At 37.9% G+C, this 19,687-nt stretch overlaps 1 protein-coding gene across 12 annotated transcripts in view; it reads right to left on the reverse strand.

The window, feature by feature from the left end:
* CFAP44 (cilia and flagella associated protein 44) overlaps window positions 1-19,687 on the reverse strand; it is a 42,362-nt gene that overhangs the window by 3,798 nt on the left and 18,877 nt on the right. For 10 of the 12 annotated variants that reach the window (XM_068181062.1, XM_068181065.1, XM_068181066.1 and 7 more), the window contains 16 exons: window positions 19,465-19,575; window positions 17,265-17,417; window positions 15,260-15,478; window positions 14,670-14,812; window positions 13,539-13,809; window positions 11,565-11,620; window positions 10,986-11,148; window positions 10,533-10,663; window positions 9,371-9,588; window positions 8,816-8,981; window positions 7,358-7,535; window positions 5,812-6,282; window positions 4,194-4,397; window positions 3,577-3,769; window positions 2,478-2,588; window positions 855-985 (listed from right to left, as the gene is read on the reverse strand). In XM_068181062.1, the coding sequence (XP_068037163.1) occupies window positions 855-985; window positions 2,478-2,588; window positions 3,577-3,769; window positions 4,194-4,397; window positions 5,812-6,282; window positions 7,358-7,535; window positions 8,816-8,981; window positions 9,371-9,588; window positions 10,533-10,663; window positions 10,986-11,148; window positions 11,565-11,620; window positions 13,539-13,809; window positions 14,670-14,812; window positions 15,260-15,478; window positions 17,265-17,417; window positions 19,465-19,575 (2,919 nt within the window). Of the gene's footprint in view, window positions 1-854; window positions 986-2,477; window positions 2,589-3,576; window positions 3,770-4,193; window positions 4,398-5,811; window positions 6,283-7,357; window positions 7,536-8,815; window positions 8,982-9,370; window positions 9,612-10,532; window positions 10,664-10,985; window positions 11,149-11,564; window positions 11,621-13,538; window positions 13,810-14,669; window positions 14,813-15,259; window positions 15,479-17,264; window positions 17,418-19,464; window positions 19,576-19,687 lie in introns of those variants that run through there. The other 2 variants (XM_068181068.1, XM_068181073.1) reach the window with 2 other exon arrangements.

The raw sequence follows: 19,687 nt of genomic DNA on the forward strand, positions 1-19,687 counted from the left end.
TTTGTTTAGCATCCAAAACACTTGGATGATCTACAGAGCATGCAAGATAATTTTTTATTGTGTTATGCCTGGAAATGGTTATTGATTCTGCATGAGAAAGAAACTATTCAGACTCAAATGTCATGCCCCAGAGTGATTATGTGGCAGCTGGCACTTAGGAAAGCCTTTAAAAACTAAAAAAGCATTGCATGTTAAGCATGCTTGATGGAACATTTTTGAGACAGAAAAAGCACAAGACTTGCATAATGTTCTTTTGGTAGCACCCTCTCTCTTCCAGATAACCCTTCAAAATAAGATATTTTCAAATTAGTACAAATCAAATTTCTTAATGAATGCAGGAATTCAAAAAAGCAAAATGGAAAATTTGTACCAAAGGTTTATTCAGCGATTACCTGTGACAAAGAGCAACAGAAAATAACTAAAAGCAAAAGAAATAGATGAAAGAATAGAATTTTTATGCATTTATTTTAACCTGGATTTGTGTTAGGGTAAGTATTCTTCAATCTCTGTTCTCATACACACACACAGAGGATAGGCCAGACCACACCACGTGTTTCATCTGAACCAGAGAATCCAGTTCCTGCTGCTGCATGAGGCTAGACAGCTGGGAAGGAACTGACCAAAAGCCTGGATCCAGCCCCATGAAAGCCAAGGTTGGACCAACTTGATTTACCCTTTCCAGGAGAACAGGTGACCCATGTCAAGCTGCCTCCTGCCTCTGTACTACCACAGATATCTCTTCCCAAACGGAGGACCCTCAGAGGGTTGGGATTCTGTTTTTAAATCTTAGACCAGCACTAATCACTAGCACTACATTGAACATGCTGATGCTTTCTGAGAAAACACTACAATACCTTTTTGGCCAAGGCATTATATTCCTTTTTGAGGTCAGCAGCAACTTTCTTCTCCTCTTCTACAGCTTTCTCAATGCCTATCCGCTGCTGTCGGAGCTGGATGGTGTTCAGGAAGAGATCCTCACTGCAGCCTGAGATGGAAAGGGTCAAAGAAGAGCTTACTTTCACTCTGACTGCTCTGGAGTTACTGGGTAGAGCCGGTACCTTCTCCTGCTGTGCACATTCCCAGCATTCCCCTTAATAACACCATGGGTTTGGTTCCCTAGAGCTTCCTTAAGAATAAACCCATGGGCCACGTGCCTCCATGACCGGGTGAATGTCTTGGATGGATTTTTTTCTTCTTTACATTCAGTCAAGACAGTTTGTTTCCAGAAGTCAGATTAAATGCATCAATGCCAGCATTAAGGCAAGTGCTCAAAAATTAGCTTTTGTAAGCAATGCAGTCCCAGTAGTTAATGCGTGTTGCAGTAAAATCTTCAATTATGTGAGCACATGGTTGTTTCTCCATAGCACCCTTCACTATAAACTATGAACTTGCTGTAGGGATCATTTATAGCTCTGCTTGTAAACAAAGCTGTATTTCATAGAATCTGTGTCATGGTAAGGAAGATCTGTGAATTTCTATATAATACTGTGATTTCAGTAATGCTTAGCAAGTGCATAATTATGCCCAAATCATCAGGCATAATAATAAAAAAGAGACCTCAATAAAGGCAAAAAAAAAATTCCCCATAAAGAGACAAATATGAAGACTCTAATGCAACATGTAATTACCCTATTAAATTAGCAATTTGGACATTTTAACTAAGAAACAAAAATCTTTATTTCTTCCTAACATTCCATTGAAAAATGAGATGAACAAGGAGTTAATAAAAAATTCAATCTGTGGAAATGATTTTAAAATCCAATTTAAAAAAAAGGGAAGGCGGCGAATTGTCGGTAAGTTAGAACTTGAAAATGAAGCAGTGCTGTTACATGATCATTGACAAAGCACTTCAAGATTTTTTTTTAAAAAACAACATCCTAAATTAGCTAAGCTCCTACAAAATAAAAGGAGGGAGAGTTGCCTGCCTTTTTTGAATGCACAAATGAAGAGGATTTTGCAAAGTAAAGCTCCTAACTTTTCAGAGCAGCCTAGCAACAGGCAATTGCTGCATAAATCCACGAGGTGGTAACAAAGAGCTTCAATTAACAGCATGAGGATCCCCTCAGAACTTCCCTGAACAGAGAGGGATCCAGCCAGGCCAGGCAGCTGGTTTCCAGAGAGCAGCTACAGCCCTGCCACACTGCTTCACTCCAGAGAGGAGCCTTTTCTCTCCAGATAACAGCCGTGAAATGGTGAATGCTTCTTTACACAAAATAATTAATTCTTAGGCTTTGCTAATTTTTATTTTTCCAAACTTTTTTAATTAGGGTAGTCTACACTACCAGCAGTTTTATTGCCTTGGCTGAAGTTTCCTGGGGGAAAATGCTGCACACAGGAGGGGTACACACATTCCAGCCCTTCGTGACTTTACCATGCAGTGAATAATTTTTTAAAAATCTGTGTTTTCTTTTCAAACACATGACGTTGCCCCTAAAGCTAAACAACTAGTTAACACAAGGAACTAACAGCTTAAGTACCTTCTGGGCAAACGGAGTCATCAAAGACTATGCTTTCAGATCCCCAATTTTCCTCATCAGTCTTTAAGTCAGGCTTTTCATCATCCTCCTCTTCATTCTCATTTTCTTCACCTGAAAGAAACAGGCACTGGCTTGCAAAATGCTCCAGACCCACTAGCTATGCATTATGCCAATGCGCTGGTGAACACAAGGCCAGTAAGCCATGAAAGATCATTCTGGTGATATGTGAATCCAGGCACCTTGTGCCTATTGCATTGATCTGATGGATGTTTTCACAGAAAGGAAAAAAGAAAAAAAGGAAAAAGAGAGAGAGAGAGATCACCTAGTAGTATAACAGGCACAGGTGCACCCCATGTTTTTGGGACTTAACTTCAACATACTTCCTCTCTTTATATGTGTTAGGAACTTAAACAGTGTGGGTTTACCATTCTACCACAAAGATTAATCAAGCAAGCAGAATATGGAGGCACAAATCTGTCATAAAACATCACCATTGTCTGCACTTTTTGCTAATCATGTCCCACTTGAAATCAAAAGCCAAGTCAGAGAAAGCACAAGTATTTTAGCTCAGTAAAACTGTCTCGGTTTAGCAGCTTAAAACTGAGTCACTAAGATGAATGAAATCCTTTTGTAATATGTTTAGTCCTGTGACTAATAGATGATTGCAGATTAGGTTTATGATCTCTCATTAGTCAATGGACAGACTAGAGCAGAATGTCATGAATGTGACAGACTAATCATTTATCCATAGCTTCCATTGGTACAGCACAGGAAGCACCTATTTAAAGCTGTGCCTCTTCCTCTTACCAATTATCAGTCCTCGGTATTGACTTACAGGATGTAAATTGCAGGAGCTGTTATCAGACCAACTGCAGTCATGTTAGAAACTGGATTACATCATTGTTATCATTCAAGATGACAGCCACAGAACACATTGTCAGTCTATAAACAAATCTGGGTAGGTCTGACCTACAGGTTTTTGAACTGACTGGAGTGTTTGTGTGTACTTAAGGGCTCCAGCTAGAATGAGAGACATATACTTGACCACATGGAAATATGTATAACAAATCCATAAAGCAAAAAGAACAAAATCTCCAACCTGCTCCTCTTCCTACTTCTTTTTCCACACATTCAACTTCCTTCTTTAAAATATCGGTCAGAAAATCAGCAAATTCATTGTTTTCTCCAAGGGATGCTTCAAAGCTGGCATAAAGAGCTTTCTTACGTTCCTCAAGCGTTACAATCTCACACTTTCTATCCTCTATTTGTGCAAGGCAGCTCTTCAATTTTGACTAAACAAACAAAAAACTACTTCAGTTAAAAGGTAGAACCCATGTGTATGCATATAGGATGCATCTGTGAAGATCTGGAAATGCTAAACTTGTCTTTCTTGATTAAACCCATGGTTCAATCAAGCATCACCTAGGAATATGTTCTTAAAGTATGTGATTAGTCACTTATGCCGTATCAGGAAGGATCTATTAAAATACACATTTTAAGATTATTAAAAAATTAAGTATTGGAAGTTAGAAGTGACCATCCTATTAGGCTGATCATCAAGAGTTTCTTGTTTTTCAAAATGTAGCACTAGTTACTGGATCAGTGCTAAAACAAAGCCAAGGGATGCCACCATTTACTTTATGGTTTACTTTTGTTTCAAGCCATGCATTATTGGTACTGTTAAATTTAAATTAATGGTACATGTGGTCTACTTACATGTATGTCCTCCTGTTCATTGATGAGGGCATAAACTTTCTCCTCAAGAAGGTCCTCATGTACCTCAAGTTTCTTCAGGATAAGCAGCTCTTCACAGCATGTGATGCAGCGCAGATCAGCACTTTTCATCTGCACATCCATCTTCAGTTTCTTGTGCCGCAAAAGGTGAAGTTCAGCATCGAAGTTGATTACCAGTGTGTTGATCTGGAGCAAAGGAGCATGAAATCAGGAACAGGAAAAGTATTATCAGTGCAGTTGAACATGCAAAGCTAGAGAAGGGAGCAAAAGGAGAAAATTCTGTCTGCCAAATCAACAGCTCAGACGTGCTATTTCCTAGAGTGTACTGATGCACTTTGAAAGACAAAGTTAATCCCAAGTTTTTGTCTTTCTTCTCAGCATAAAAGAATCATCAGGGCTTCACAGGAATCTTTCACTGCAACCCCTCCATCCCTGAAGTATTTTACTCTTCAGAGAATGTTTTAGAGTAGTCCATAGTACAGTAGTTTATATAACAATCCCTGATCCATCAATAAATAACTCTTCTGCCTTGACAGACGTCCTTTGAAATAGCTGCCAGCTCTTCCCTTAGACATTTACAGCTAAATAAGTACTAGCAGCTGCTAACATTAACTTACAGGTGTGTTATGTTCACAGCAGAATTTGGGTATTCCCTCAAAACCCTGATACACAAACACAAGCATGTCTGTGTTGAGGCAGACCAAAGAATCAACTTCCAGCAGCAGAAATTAGAGAGCTGCTAAGAAATGGAGCAAACAAGTGAACAGTGGCACACCTCTGGTATACTGCTTTCTGTACCCTCCTAAACTCTGACTTAGGGGCATCCTGAGCGTGAAGCAGTATACTTGTGTTCAACAGCTTTGAATGGATTTTTTTCCACACTATCAAATTACAGTTTCCCCCACATCCTAGCACTGAGTTCCAAAGCTTACCTTATTGTTGGATAGGAAAACTATTTTCATTTGCATGCTTCAAGCTTTCTATGTGACCATTTCATTTAAGATCTCTCCTTCTTTTAAGAGATAATTCCCACCCTCCTTTTCTATGCTATTCAGAATTTTATCACATCTCTAAAACCATATCAGATGCCCTTTTGGCAGGCCAGAGATACTTTATCCACTTAGATATACCTTTCAAAGAATCTTTTCCATGACTAAGCATTTTGGTTACTCTCTTTTGTATCTTTTCTAATCCTACAAAGTAATTTTTGGACCAAAAAGTTGAGACTACAGTTATTGAAGAGCTGAGAACATGAATCTACAAAGTTGTAGTGATGCTGCTTTTTTAACTCTGTAATTTTTTAAGTTATGTCTATCTAACATTTTACTTGTCTTTTTTTCCTTTTTTTTTTTGCCACGAAGAGCATAGCTTCATGGCACAATCAGTAAGAAATCTAAGATGTCTTTCAAGTGATAATAGTCAGAACACAGGTTATAGTTATGGATTTATACTGATTTCCACTGTAAATTTGCAACAGTTAGCATTTTCCAGGACTACAGAAAGGCAAGACTAGCTGCAATCCTGAGACAGAAGGGGTTTTGGTTTCATTTATGAACCAGTGGGATTTTTTTAATCTAACAAAAATAACTCAATTTCCTACCTTTTTAATCAAGGTCTCCTGCAAGTATAGATTTTTTATCTTCTCCCTCTTTAAAATTTCCAGTTCCATTTCTGTTGGCTCTGCTTTCTCCATCTCAAAAGCCTCCTGCTCCTCTGTGACTCCAGCCTGTGCCATGGGGGCACCCTCTTCCACTGGAGGAGTTTGAAGAAACACGTGCCTAAATGCGCGAGACGAGGGACACCCCTCCAGTGATTCCTTGAGCTTTGCCGTGGCCTCCTGCTCCTCTTTGAACTTTAGGAGGACGTCACTGTTGTACTGAACTATTTTTTCAGGAACCTCATCTGGGTGTAACTGAGGGATCAGAGGAATAGGGAGATGTTCTGATACATCTAAGCTTGCCTGTATGGATTTGACTTCCTTCAGTAAACTTTTGATTTCATCAATAGTAGAAACCTTGAGATCCCTCAAAGACACAATCTCTTCGTTCATATTCACTTTTGTCTTATGGATCTGCAAAGGAAAAACTATTTTAGTAGGATTCTCTACCACAGGAAGTAGTCTTACCCAACTCAAGAAGGCTAACATTATGATTATTAATCATTCTCTGATAAGGGGGCACTGTATTAGTTGACTCTTTTTACGTGAAGTAATAATTGAATGTGATCTATCATGAATATACTTGACAGAAACTTCTCTGATCTTTATAAAAGAAAATAACACACCATCCACTTGAAGCAACTGGAATTCCTCATCTGTATACACCCAGAATTTATGACAAGAACTATTTCCTTTTTTTGTTCTAATGAGTTGGGTTAATCACTGGCTATCTGGTAGCATCAGCACTACAGTGAAATGCTGAAGCCCAAGCATGAGACTAAAATGATCCAACAAATCCCCTGAGACTGTAGCATTGCTTCTGTAATGCTTAGGCCTCGCTGTCGAAGTTATCCAGTGTCACTCTTTTGCCCTCCAGTCAAATACAATGAAAAACCATTCCTATGTGAAGGATGGGGGGAAAGAAGTCACAGGGAAAGCAACAAAGATACTGCACAACATTTGAAATGATTGTGTCTTCGATGTTGAAAGATGTGTGGTAACTGTAGGAGTCCTACTATAGCAAGGTGGCTCCAAAAACCTGGTTTCTCAGGAAGATTACAATTCCAGGAGCAGTGATTGCCAAAGTGCAAATACAGAGAGGCCACACTAGAACACTTTTCCTTGCTCACATTCCTGTTTTTGTAAAGGTATTTCATGGCAGGGGTTATTTAGCTCAGTGTTTTAGTAGATTATAAGACTTGTAATTAAAAAAGACAGCTGTTCTTGCTGAAATACTAGTAAAGGTAAATACTCTTTCTCATTTATAAAGAATCACCCTGGAATGATTCAGGTTTGGGTTTGTTGATGCACAAGACCGTTCACAAGAGAAGGGCTGATTTGTAACTAAAGCTTACTCAAAACAGCCATCTGTCCTTCAAGGCCTATTCCCACACTCACTTTCAATTCCTTTAAAAAATTTCTTCAGTGATTAATACACTATCCTCACTTCCCCCCCAAAAAATAGGGCAATATACACAGTTTTACATACCAAGTCTTCCAGGATTGCGAGCTGCATCATCTTCTTTTCAGTGCTTATACACTCATTTTCAGTGAGTGTGTAGTTAGTGGCACTCTTCAGCCTGTAACATCCTATATTCTCCCGTGCTTCTTTGATCTCCTCAGCATCTTTGGAATTCTCATAGTTATCTCTAGGTTTGCTCTTGTATCTGGTAGGTACAAAATAAAGCTGAACTTCAAGACAGAAAGCATACAAATGAACAGTCATTTCATACCCTCTGACTTGTGCAGCAAAGTTTGGGAGGTGAAAGAGTGATACATCTCTCTCAGAAAAGAATGGCTACTTTGGAAAGAACATCCTTGCACATTTAAATGAAAATTCCAGATTTTGAATTCTTAAAATATAGCTCTGCCATGGGAAAGTTTAAACCTTCACACTCAGACTGAGTTCTGGGTTAAGTGAGTACATGCTGCTATCAGTTTTAGGGAGCTGCACATCAACAATCCACCAGCCTTTATCACAGAGTACTTAATCCTACTCTATACTGTTAAACACTCAATAACCTTAAAAGCTTTGTACTCTGACTCTACATTGGTCCTATTCCCAGCCACTGATCTCCTAAGGAAGAACTTCTGTACTTCCATGAGCATAGAATGGTTTGGGTTATAAGGGACCTTAAAGATCATCTCGTCCAAGTGCCCCTGCCATGGACAGGGGCACCTTCCACTAGACCAGGTCACTCAAAGCCCCATCTAACACAGCCTTGAAAAAGTGGTCAAAGATATGACTTAGGTTAGATATTTGGAAGAGGTTCTTCACCCAGAGGGTGGTTGGACACTGGAACAGGCTCCCCAGGGAAGTGGTCACAGCACCAAGCCTGACAGAGTTCAAGAGGTGTTTGGACAATGCTGTCAGGCACAGGGTGTGACTCTTGAGGCTGCCACGTGCAAGGACAGGAGTTGGACTTTGATGGACCTTGTGGATCCCTTCCAACTCAGGATATTCTACGATTCTGTGCAAGATGTACTGTCCCTCTTTCTTGCTGCTCAAGATAAAGACCAGCATGGAGCATGATGGCATATCACAAACACTCACACGATGGCTGAGATGCTAAGACTGCTGACCTAACCCAGCTGTTACAGTATCTGCTCCATGTGGGGCTGGCAGGATTCACTAAGAGCTGACTGTAATGGCATAGGTGTCTCTCAGTCATGATCAATTTAGACACATTTTACTCCCTATCTGAAAATGCAGCTACCTAGCTGAATTAAAATTTGATAATATTTTACAGGAACCATAGAAATTAAATATATTCTAATGCTCTCTCTAAACTTGGAGATACATAAAAATTAATGTTTTAATTACAACCCTTAGGAACATAAAAACCTAAGCAGGGAGATTATAGTGCCATAAGACAGCTAAATAGCATTACTTGACTGCAAACAAGAAGCAGAACTAAAACGGAACAGAGTCCAGTTCAAGACTCACAATTCATGCCACTCTGCCCTCCTCTTCATGATCTTGGCTTTCAGTGCGTCATATTTCTCAACAAGTCTTCTGATTTTCTGACGTCTGCTTTCTATATAACGCGTGGTTGGCTTTCGGACCTCTGGTGTCTTCAGCCTTTCAGCCTCATTCTCAAAAACTACACTTCCTGAAACAAAATATAACCATGTGAAGATGTAATACCATGCAGCACAGTGCAGTCCCAGCTACTGGAAACTCCCTCAGACATCTCCTGTGGAACTGATGTAAATCAGGATAGTTCCATTTTAGTGGATGTTTTGAAAGTATTCAGGTTCTTTGACTTGACTTTTAGTCACATTCTACCCATGGGGCTGACAGACAATTGCTGACATTGATCTAAACATGGATAACTATGTATGAGTATTACTTTGCATGTAGGTACTAAAAAAAAAAAAGATTACAGCTATATTTCTTTACTGCACGTATACATGTATTTATTTAACTTGGACTCAGGAACACAAACTGAGATGAAAGACAGAAACCATGTCACTGAAATATTTAAATGGTTATCATTACCTCTATGCACAGGGGTTGTCTCTCTGTGGATCTCCTCTTCTGCTTGTTCTGCCTCTTTAGGTGCTGTCCACTTGTCTTTATGTACTGCCCACTTGCTGTCCTCGTGTTTCTTATCTTGGCTGTATTTCTCAGACACTGTTAGAAGGCTGTAGGTCGAAATCTGATGATTGCTTTGAATAGCATGAACTGTGAGAGTAAATTCCAGAGAGTCCTGAAACCTAGAATTCCAAATTAGACAAAGCTGTCTGATGTCAGTGGGCACAACATACCATTTTACCTTGACCAAAAGGATATGAATAGTGTAGTTTACTTATTGCACATGCAATCCTTAAACGTAAATCCACAATTCAGTAAGTAATTGCTTAGCCTGATGACATCTGACACTGTCTGTTGACTTTTATCCAATCTAGGAATGGAGATGATCAAGAATAAACACATGAAGACTTCTCTCAATATTGAAACTTATACCAGGTTCTTCATGACAGTAAATTTCATCTTCCATTAAGGACTTACCAAAAACATGCTCATTCTATCTTTTTTTCCCAGGCACGCACTCTATGTGCCTAAGGTGTTTTTTTAATTGTGTATTTATTTTATTAATTCATCTTTTGCTCTTACCTAGATCTATGAAAACCAACTCAAAATGCACCTCATGCTTAAACTTGTGTTCTTGAGAAAGTTTGTTTGTAACTTCAAATTATATAGAGAACATTATGTTAGCAATGACATTAAAATATCTGACAGAAACACAATATGTCTTAAAAACAGGCATTCATTTCACAGGCTGTTTTTCAACATTTCAGTAAGAGTTCTTGGTTCTTATTGAAATTACTGGCAAAACCCCAGGCAAATAGTCTCAACCAGCTTTCTTCATACAGGAGTGAATCTAAATGAAGTAATTTCCTTCATTTGACTATCTGCATTTTTACCAAAGATTCAACAGAAGTAATTACACATAAAAATGAACATATACTCTTGTGCATGTTCCAAGAATAAATAAGATTATTAAATAAGAACAGAATCATAACAGAACAGATGAAATACTGATTATATGAGAGAGAGAAAAAAAATCACATTCCTTTTTCTTGTGGGAGGTACAACTTCATAGACAATAAGCCCCATGGAAGGTGAGGGAGAGAAGTAGAAGAAAAGTGGTAATTACTGTGTTTGTAGTTTCTGCAGTCCAATGAATTGTTTCTCGTGCTCCCAAGCCAGCTGCTTTTGCACTAACTGGATTCTCTGTAGTGTCTGCCTATCCAGCTCTTCAAAGATCCTACAGTCCATCTCAAACTCCTGCAAGATGGAAAACCCAGCATCACATTATTTTGGCTACTCGTTCTTCATAATAAATATTTTTACCTAGGTGCCATAGTTGCATGCACATCAATATTATCCTTTATTTCAAAAGCTATCTCCACAGAGAACCACATTTTTTTCCTGTGCTTCTTAATTGGCACAAATAATCAGCTGTGATTCAGAAGTCCAGCAATTTATATATTCTTAAAACTACCTTAATCCAAAGCATTGGACATCTTTGGCCCCAACATGATATGCAGCAACATTTTAGAATAAGGTGCCTGTAAAAGTAAATGACCCTAATAAAAGCCAGGTGTACCTCTCTGTGCAACTGCATGTGCTTGGGCAACTCCTGATTCTTTTGAAGGAAAAAAACAAAGTCTTGTCTCAGTGCACTTAACTCCTCTCTTTTCTTATTTTTCTTGTCTTCAGCTTCCTTCATTTTCCGTTCATGCTCCTTTTTCTGCTTGTTTTCCTCAATACTGAAAATGCATGAAACGGAAATGATGTTATCTCAATGCAAGAGTGGAAAGGTTACACTTTATATGACCTTTTAGATTTCCTTGACAATCTTAAATTCCTAGTGAACTCAATGGTTCTTAAGGTAACTTAAAAAGGAATTACCTTCTTATATTTGAACACTCTTAACATCAAGGGACTTTGACCTTTTGCCGTCTCTGTAGACTGAAGTTAACTGCCTCATAGTACGATATTTGAATTCCAGAGAAAAACAGATGAAATTGAGAGAAAGGCTGAAAAAACTGTGTCTTTCACAAATAAATGACCCAAATTCAGGGTGACCCACTTGTCCCTCCTCTTTGTAGGCAAAAAGAAATACATGTGAAAAGAGCTACCAACACTTGAAAATGCCTTTCATCATTATCTAAGCATCTCTTACGTGTAGGCATCAGGATCTTTAATGTCTTCAGTAGCCTTCTCCTTCTCAAGACCTCTCTGGAATAAAAACATTGTCTTGTCTTTAAACAAGCAGTTATAGTTTCAACAGACAATAAAGCCTTTATAAACATTAAGACAGAGCTCTCTCCACCTCTCACAAAAAACAAAAGAAATCTTCATCTTCAATATTACTTTCTGGCCCTTAAATATTATGTTGTAATGTTTCAAGCAGAAAAAGCAATGAAGCTGGTTTATATGTAAAAGAACTAACAAAACATTAGGGACAGAGAACACAAATCCTATAACCTCCCCAGTGGCATAAATCAGTACATCATTGCTTGTCCTAAGTTCACTCTGTCCCATAACATCTTTGGTTCTCTACCCTCCAGCCCAATTTTCTTGTCTCCCCTCACTGCCACACTGACAAGAGTCAGTGTGTCATGGGCTAATTCCAAGTTACATCTGTAATTAATCTGGTTGACTTTTGCTGACTGCATAATGGATTCACAATTATTAGCTGTGAAGAATGACATATGGATGGACATTGCAGTAGCAGAAACCTCATTTCCCCAGGCAATCATGCTCTGAAAAAAGGGGGGACTATCACCCAACAATTTAGTTGTACTTAATTGATCTGTAATTTAACTCAATTAGTTTCAGATGATCTGTATTTGATTCTCTAAGAATCTCATTAAGTTTAATGAAGATAGAATTTTTTTAATCTTCCACATGACTTAAAACTAGAATAGATACTTAATGAAGATATACTTTGAAAAGGGAAAAACTCTATTAGAATGGTCATTAAGCAATGTTGTTAGCCCGAACAATAGAATTGACCATAAAGGTCTTTATATAGAGCTACTTACATATTTAAAACTATAAATCTGTATATATGCTTTATAATTGTATATTAATAACTTCTTGCAATACTGGAGTTAGTAAGGCTCTGATATCAAAAGTTCTAATCATTCACTTTTAGAAAATAACTCTAGCTCTATTCTCAGTGCTATATACTCTTGTCATACTGGTAAAGAATTCCAAGTAGTCATGAACAATTTAGCTGAATTACCAAAATCACAATTTCCTCTGTCTCTGTTGCCAAGCATCCTTCAAAATGCAGTTACTAACCAGTATTAAAACATATTTAAAAGTCAATTTTTTTATGTTGACACTTTAAAGATTTTAAAACTTTACTGAATGTATGCCTATTGGGCCCAATGGCAATTCTTTACTCAACAGCTCTCACGGCTTCTTTCAAGTTATATTTATTTAATTCAGACACTCTTAAGACTTTTTAAAAATTCAATGAAGTCTGAACATTTTAGCTGACATCCCTCTTCTTTTGCAGTATCAGTAAAACTGCTTCTGAGTTCCAGTGTCATCTGTTTAAATGTGCTAGAGATTATCAGCTCTGCAGTGAGTACAGGACACCTGTAAATTCATTACTACTAATGCTGCCCAAGAGTGAAGGAGCAACGGGATCAGCATTGTGTTGTGTTATTTTGCAAATGGAAAAATCCATTGTGAATTTTACATAAATGGTACTATATGTATGGAGAAACTACACATATGGTACTCTCCAATAGTATTTCTAGAATCCCCATCCAGAGCAGAATCATATTTTACTGGAATTATACCCAAGAAAGGTATGAAGTATGAGAAATCCTTGCAATTCTTTCATTCCAGGAATATGCATGACTACACCTTTGAGTGGGAAAGCACTGGGAAAATACTACATATGAATAACACATACTAAATTTATTTGGAGAAAAACACAAAACACTGAGAAGGAACAGTGCAGTCCCAGAGCCCATTTATTAGGGAATATTTTGCAAGAGCTATTCTTCTAAATAGTTTAGGAAACTTCAGCTTTTGCTGTGAAAGATATTTAAGAAAAATAATTGTACCATGTTTGCCCATCTGGGTAGTTTCATCCCAAATAGGCCTAATTCAGTGAAAGAGGGTACCAACTTACCCTAGGAGGGGGGATTGTGACTTTTAGCTCTTTGGGAAGCTCTTCCTCTGACCAGAGGTCAAATGTAAAAATGTTTCCATCTCCACCACAGGTAATCAGACACCCATCATCATGACTACAACAGATCCCCCGGATCTGCCCATTGTCATTGTCATGGACATTCAGGTACCAGTAGTCCTTCAGGGCACCCACAGAGAGGCCTTTCTCACCGAGAGGATAAGCACGCAGCGAGCCATCCTGCATCCCACAGAACATCAGGGGGCTGCGGCTACTGTTAAATAAACAACAAGAAACAGTGATAGCAGCAACTTGTAACAAGCAAGCTCAAAATATGGAAAGAGCTGATCTAGCTTAATAGAAATCTCTTTCCCAAGTTTGGAAGCTGAAAGCAAAGTATTTAAAGTATGTGTGATTCTACTATGAAGTGTTTTTGCAGCTAACTGGCTGCTCAGGAACATTCCAGCACTTGCTAGGTATCTTAGAACTAATCTTAGCCCTGAGCTGGGCAGTGTAGCAGACACCAAGTTAAAAGCTAGAAAAGCAGTTTTTAGTCCCTGCTCCCCATTTAGTACAGATGGTGATGAATGCAGCCATCAGTAGATTGAAGCCTGAATTAAACCTGCTTCCTTTTGATGCAGAACATGCCTATTCTTAGAGTGAACCTAATACTGGGAGTATGAAAAAAATTCAGCCTTTCCATTTGTACAGTTTACAGAATGTCCTGAGAAGCCTATATTCTTAGCACTAGAGGGATGGACTGACTGTTCCATGTTCTCTTTTTTAGCTAAGATAAAGAACTGCTGTTCTGGTGATCACTATATGCAGGGACTTCTAAGTGTTCTCCTGGAGTTCTACAATCTAGAGTGGTTGAGTTCTTGTCCATACTTACTTAGAAATCCCACTTTTTCTTCTTTGAAGGTCTTTTAACATTATTCTATCAGACACATGGCTCAGCTATGTCTATTAAGAATTTTAAGTGAAACTCAGTGCTATGAAAACCAGAGCAAGTTCGTGTATATACTAGAGCTGAGCCACAATTGAGAAGGGACAAAGGAGCATACACTCCTCCCTCCAAAGTTCAATTTCATCAAGCTTTATCCCAGAGCTATTTGTTACATTACAGTGTTTTACCAGAAGGAGATTTGGTGAATGGGATTGTTGTCAGTGTTCTCCATAGGAATCACTTCAAAGGGTTCATCTTTCCTCTTCTCAGGGTCTTCTTCATTATCATGCGAAAATTCACAATGATAGAGAAACCCTGAGTCGTACCCACCCTGAAGAAGAGAAGGACCATAAGGAAGCGGTGACAAAAGAAAACTGAGACAGCTGACCAGGAAAATGCAAATTTCAGAATAATTCTTCCTTTCTTAAGGATCTGTGATGGGTTAGAAAATGCTACTTCTAGAGATCCTATTTATCCACAGACAGAAGTCTGTCTTGATCTCTGTCATTAAAAGCCATTCTACCACTATGTTAAAATTCTACCTTCTGCTTGTGAGGGAACAGCCCAGTCTTTGTGCCCATTCAGGCACCACCAAGAAGGGCACCTACTGGATATTTACCAAACAATCTGAATCAGAGTGACACTACTGGTTTACTTCACAAAAACCACTGAAACTTTCAAGGATGAAAGGAACTTGATGTCCTAGGGATGACAGGTTTCAAAGGGAAAGGGTGTCACATCATGCAATCCCATCAACATGAAGTAAAAACTGATTTACCAAGGAAAGCCAAAATTTTCCTGGTGCTGCATAAAAGCCACAGAGGATGGGACTGGGCTCCTCTGGTATGTAGATAGATGGTAATGGCTCTTCTTCAGGTTCTTCCTCTTTAGTTTCTTGTACCTCAAGTCCCAGCTCCTTTTGCTGCTTCATCCATTCAAGCCTTGCCTTCTCCTTCTCTTCCTTTTTTTTCTCTCTCTGTGCAATCTCCTCTCCCAGCTATTCCAATGAGCAGAGAAACACTGAGACATGAAACCAAGGCACCACACACATCATCGACTGAAGGAGTCTCATAAATGTAATCCAAGATGGTCCTGGCATTATACATACAGAATATCTACAGAAATCTCTTTCCTGTCAACTTAGTAGAGATCAACCAGACTTCATGGGACTCTCCAGTGAAATGCCCCCATTTCCCTCCTCTGAAGTATTTACTCTTATAATTCCAAAGAAATAATAATAATTCCAAACAGAAACAGAAATAATTCAAAATAGCAAGCAGATTTCAATATTTCCTCAGAGAGATTATGCCAAATCTTCACCACTATGCTTACTCCTGCAGAAATTCTAAGTCCTGTTCCCTGCCTGCCATGGAGAAAGAAAAGCACTGGAAAACTGAACTCAAACAAGTTCTAGTCTATCACTGGTATAGAGCAAAAGAGAGAAGCTGTAACTGACTTAACTTCTGAAAAATGAAGGAAAGATTTATCAGACCTTTAAAATTCTCTCCCATTCAAGCCTACTGTAGCATAAACAAGTATCAGACATTCTCTAAAACAGTAGCTTCCTAAGAAGATATTAGATAGCCAAACCAGCAAACCCTTAAATATTATCAGCTGATCTTTGTCCGATCTACCTTTTAAAAAACATCCTGTTCTAGGGACTCTACAGACTATAAAAACTATTTTAGTGTTTCACTACCCTTACTGTGAGAAATCTTTCCTTACATTAAAACATCCTGGTTGTAACTTATTAATTATATATCTATTTTCCAAGGTAAAAAGAGAATTATTAATATTCTCTCTGTAGGAACATTTTTTTTATTTTTAGCGATTTAGAGTGTTTCTCAACATTATTCTTCTCATTTGACAAAAAAATCCAAAACAAAACCGACCAAAAAATAAACAAACAAGAAAACCAACAAAACTCTACACACATTATTTTAATCTTTCCATTCATATGCATGCTTTGATATCGTTCTTATAGATATTGCTGTGAAAAAACATCTAGAGATCTTTCTCCTGAATGCTGACTTCCCCCAAGTTATAACACAAAATGAAGCTTTGCTTACATTCAATAATACAGGAGCAGTTAACAGAGAAGGCAGAGAAATCACAGGTTAACAACAGAACCAGAGAGGCTGTTGGATTGTAGTGGATTGAGTATGGAACTGAGAGCCTGCTCACTGGAGTTCCCCTTCTGAGCCTAACATCAGCTTGCTTTTAGTTTCACAAAACTAACTATAGCTGTGAGTTGGCATAATTCTTTTCCTTTGGCCCCACATATTCTTTTTAAATACTAAGTGCCATTCAGAAATTAAATGCACATCTTTAAACTTAAAACATTTTTTAAAAGCCAGAAATCCTGCTACAAAAAATGTTTCATAGAAATACTGCTACCTTTGCTTCAAGGTGACTACCTGGGGGTTTTATAACTGTTGAAACAAATTTCCTATAGGGTGAATATCAACCACAATAAATATTCTTTTTGTGAAAATTACCAAAATTAAACTATTTTGAGAACTAATGCACTACCTTTCCCTTTCTCTAATGCTGTCTTCTAATTATAATCAAAATTCACATCATGCTTTCAGTGTTAAGTAGGTTTAAAAAAAACCAAAACCAACTTGTAATTTCAAGCCACAAATGACTTCTACCTTTCATTCCCTTTCAAGGAGCTTAGGAAAAACCCTGTGATGAATTACAGGGACTAGAAACTCTTTTGGGTAGTTTGATCACCTGGCACAATGAAGAAGATGAAATTCTGCCACAGGAGAGTTTTTTACCTTGATTTGGGATTTAATACTATAAAAATGGAAGTACTGTTTTGGCAGGTTTTTTATGTGATAGGTGGTTGCTGCATCATGCTTCCCACAGAGAGGGGCAGGAACCTGGACAGCAAAGCCATTTTCACAAAGGATGAGCAGTGTGCTCTTGTCCTGTACAAAAACACAAAGAATACAAATATAGGGCAGATGTATAAATGGAATCAAGATAAATGGGGGCAAAGTTAGGCAGATGGACAGGCACAACTCCAGCCGCACTTCCCTGTGCTCTTATTTCTATGGACACTTTTAAATGGACATCAGAAATCAGTGAGCTTATTTTATGCTAGGCAAAGCTAAGGAATTAGAGAAATCCTTAATGTGTCCAAACCAGCTATAATTCTGACACTGCTTAGCTTGAAAGCAGCATGATGATATTTTGGAAATTTGGTTAAATTAAAAGATGAATTTGACCCATGACTTAGTAGGTTTTGAGTTGATAATTTCTTATATTTCCATACTAATAAATCCTTTATATCATCAAGACCTGGCTCAAAGTCTTGCCAAATTCTACTTACCTTTCAGTTTGTTTGTTTTCTGTTGGTGCCTAACAAGTCCTTTAAAATGTGAAGTTAGGAAGAATAGGTGAGGTGCGGGTAATAATTATTCAGTGTTTTGAGTTTTTAAAAGACAAGTCTGTATTTAGTTTCAATTTTCATAAGCTATCTGGAGAAAAGAGAGGCTTATTTTATCTGACCCATCACTAAAAATGTGCAAAGAGGGCATATTAGAGTTGCTATGGAAACCCTAACTAGGAATCATGTGGTTCCTGTGTCTCAGGAACTCAGGATCTCAGTTTAAAAATGCATTCATTAAATGTAATGTATTTAATCACCAGTGCTTCTGTAAAACAAACAAAAAAAAAAGAAGTAGTGTGACACTCAGATGCTGGCACTATGTTAAGCAAGTGTTCTCATCTAGCAATGGAGGCCAGATACTGGTAGAGAAAATTACTCAGGCAGAATCTAACATATCCAGGACACAACGGATGCTTTTTTAGTAAGGAGGAACCTTGTGCAATTGCAAAATGCAATTGCCAGATCAAGACCTGTTGTTTCTTCAGTAAGATAGAATTCGTACCAACAAGACTTCCTTTGGCAGTTTTTAGCAGTTCAAATTAACAAGTGGAAATACCAACACTTTGACACTATGCACCTGTAAAATATATCTTGCTAGCATCTAAATATAATGAATAATCTCTCCTCTAAATAAGCATACTGGACTAAATAAAATTTCAAATGTTATCCTAACCCTAGAACACTTTTAAATATTAGCAAATACCTATTTCAATATGTCCTGACACATTTCAAACACAGAATGAGAAATTCAAGAAGCGCCCTATTGTAAATGCAGGTGAACTCAGTGGGAAGAAATGATGATGTCTGACTCTAGTTTAGAAGGTTGAATGATTTCTTTACTATACTATAATACATCAATATACTATTTACAGGAGATACTAAAACTACATACTTACTTTTTCTAACTGCTAAATCTAACTAACTCACAACTGGTGACACACTCTCACTCGAGTCCAGACACAGGTGGATCTGATTGGTTATCAGGTTTAAACAGTCTTCACTAGAATCTAATCAAGCAATCACCCCAGGTAAACAATTCTCTAAACACATTCTACATGGGAAACTAAGGAGCAGAAACAGAAATTGTTTTCTCTTTCTTTCCTCTGTGCTCCTCTATGAAAAAATCCTGAGAGAGAGAAGAATATGCCTGCCACAGCACCCAAAATCTTTCTTAATGTTGTCAAAAAGCTTTTCAAAAGCCTGTTTTAATATGGGCAAGAGTCACAGACAGTAACAATCAAATAACTTCTTTGTCAAAGAGACTCAGACCTTCCAAAAGCTAAAGAATAAGATTGTTTCTTCAAGTCAAGGGCTCAAAAAGTATACCAAAATCTTGTCATTTGCATTATCCAAACCCCAAAATATGTCCATAGTGACTGAACCACAAATACAGCTACACAGGACCTTTTAGAATCTGTCATGATGAAGCAGCATGAAAAAACAAAATAACAAAACATTCTTTGTATTGTCTATAGAGGACATGACTGGAGTCATGGATCTTCATCTATTTTGATTGGAAATTCTTTTTAAAATTATACGTTAACACTGCTGGGAAGGAAAGAAAACAAATATGCATTACTCACATGAGAAGGTGGAGACCACTGTAATGCCTGTACAGGACCAGGGACACAGATGAATCCAATAGGCTTGTATTCATCCTCAATAGCAAAAAAGAAAACTGTTTTGTCTTTACTCTGAGGAAAAACAAACAAATAAATGTGATGACTGAATCAAAGCTGACCAAAAATTCAAAAGACTCTAAGCACTTTATGACATAAGCACATACTTCCATTTTTTGTGTTTAAA

The sequence above is a fragment of the Anomalospiza imberbis genome, chromosome 2 (genome assembly GCF_031753505.1).
Source record: "Anomalospiza imberbis isolate Cuckoo-Finch-1a 21T00152 chromosome 2, ASM3175350v1, whole genome shotgun sequence".
Classification (NCBI taxonomy): Eukaryota; Metazoa; Chordata; class Aves; order Passeriformes; family Viduidae; genus Anomalospiza; species Anomalospiza imberbis.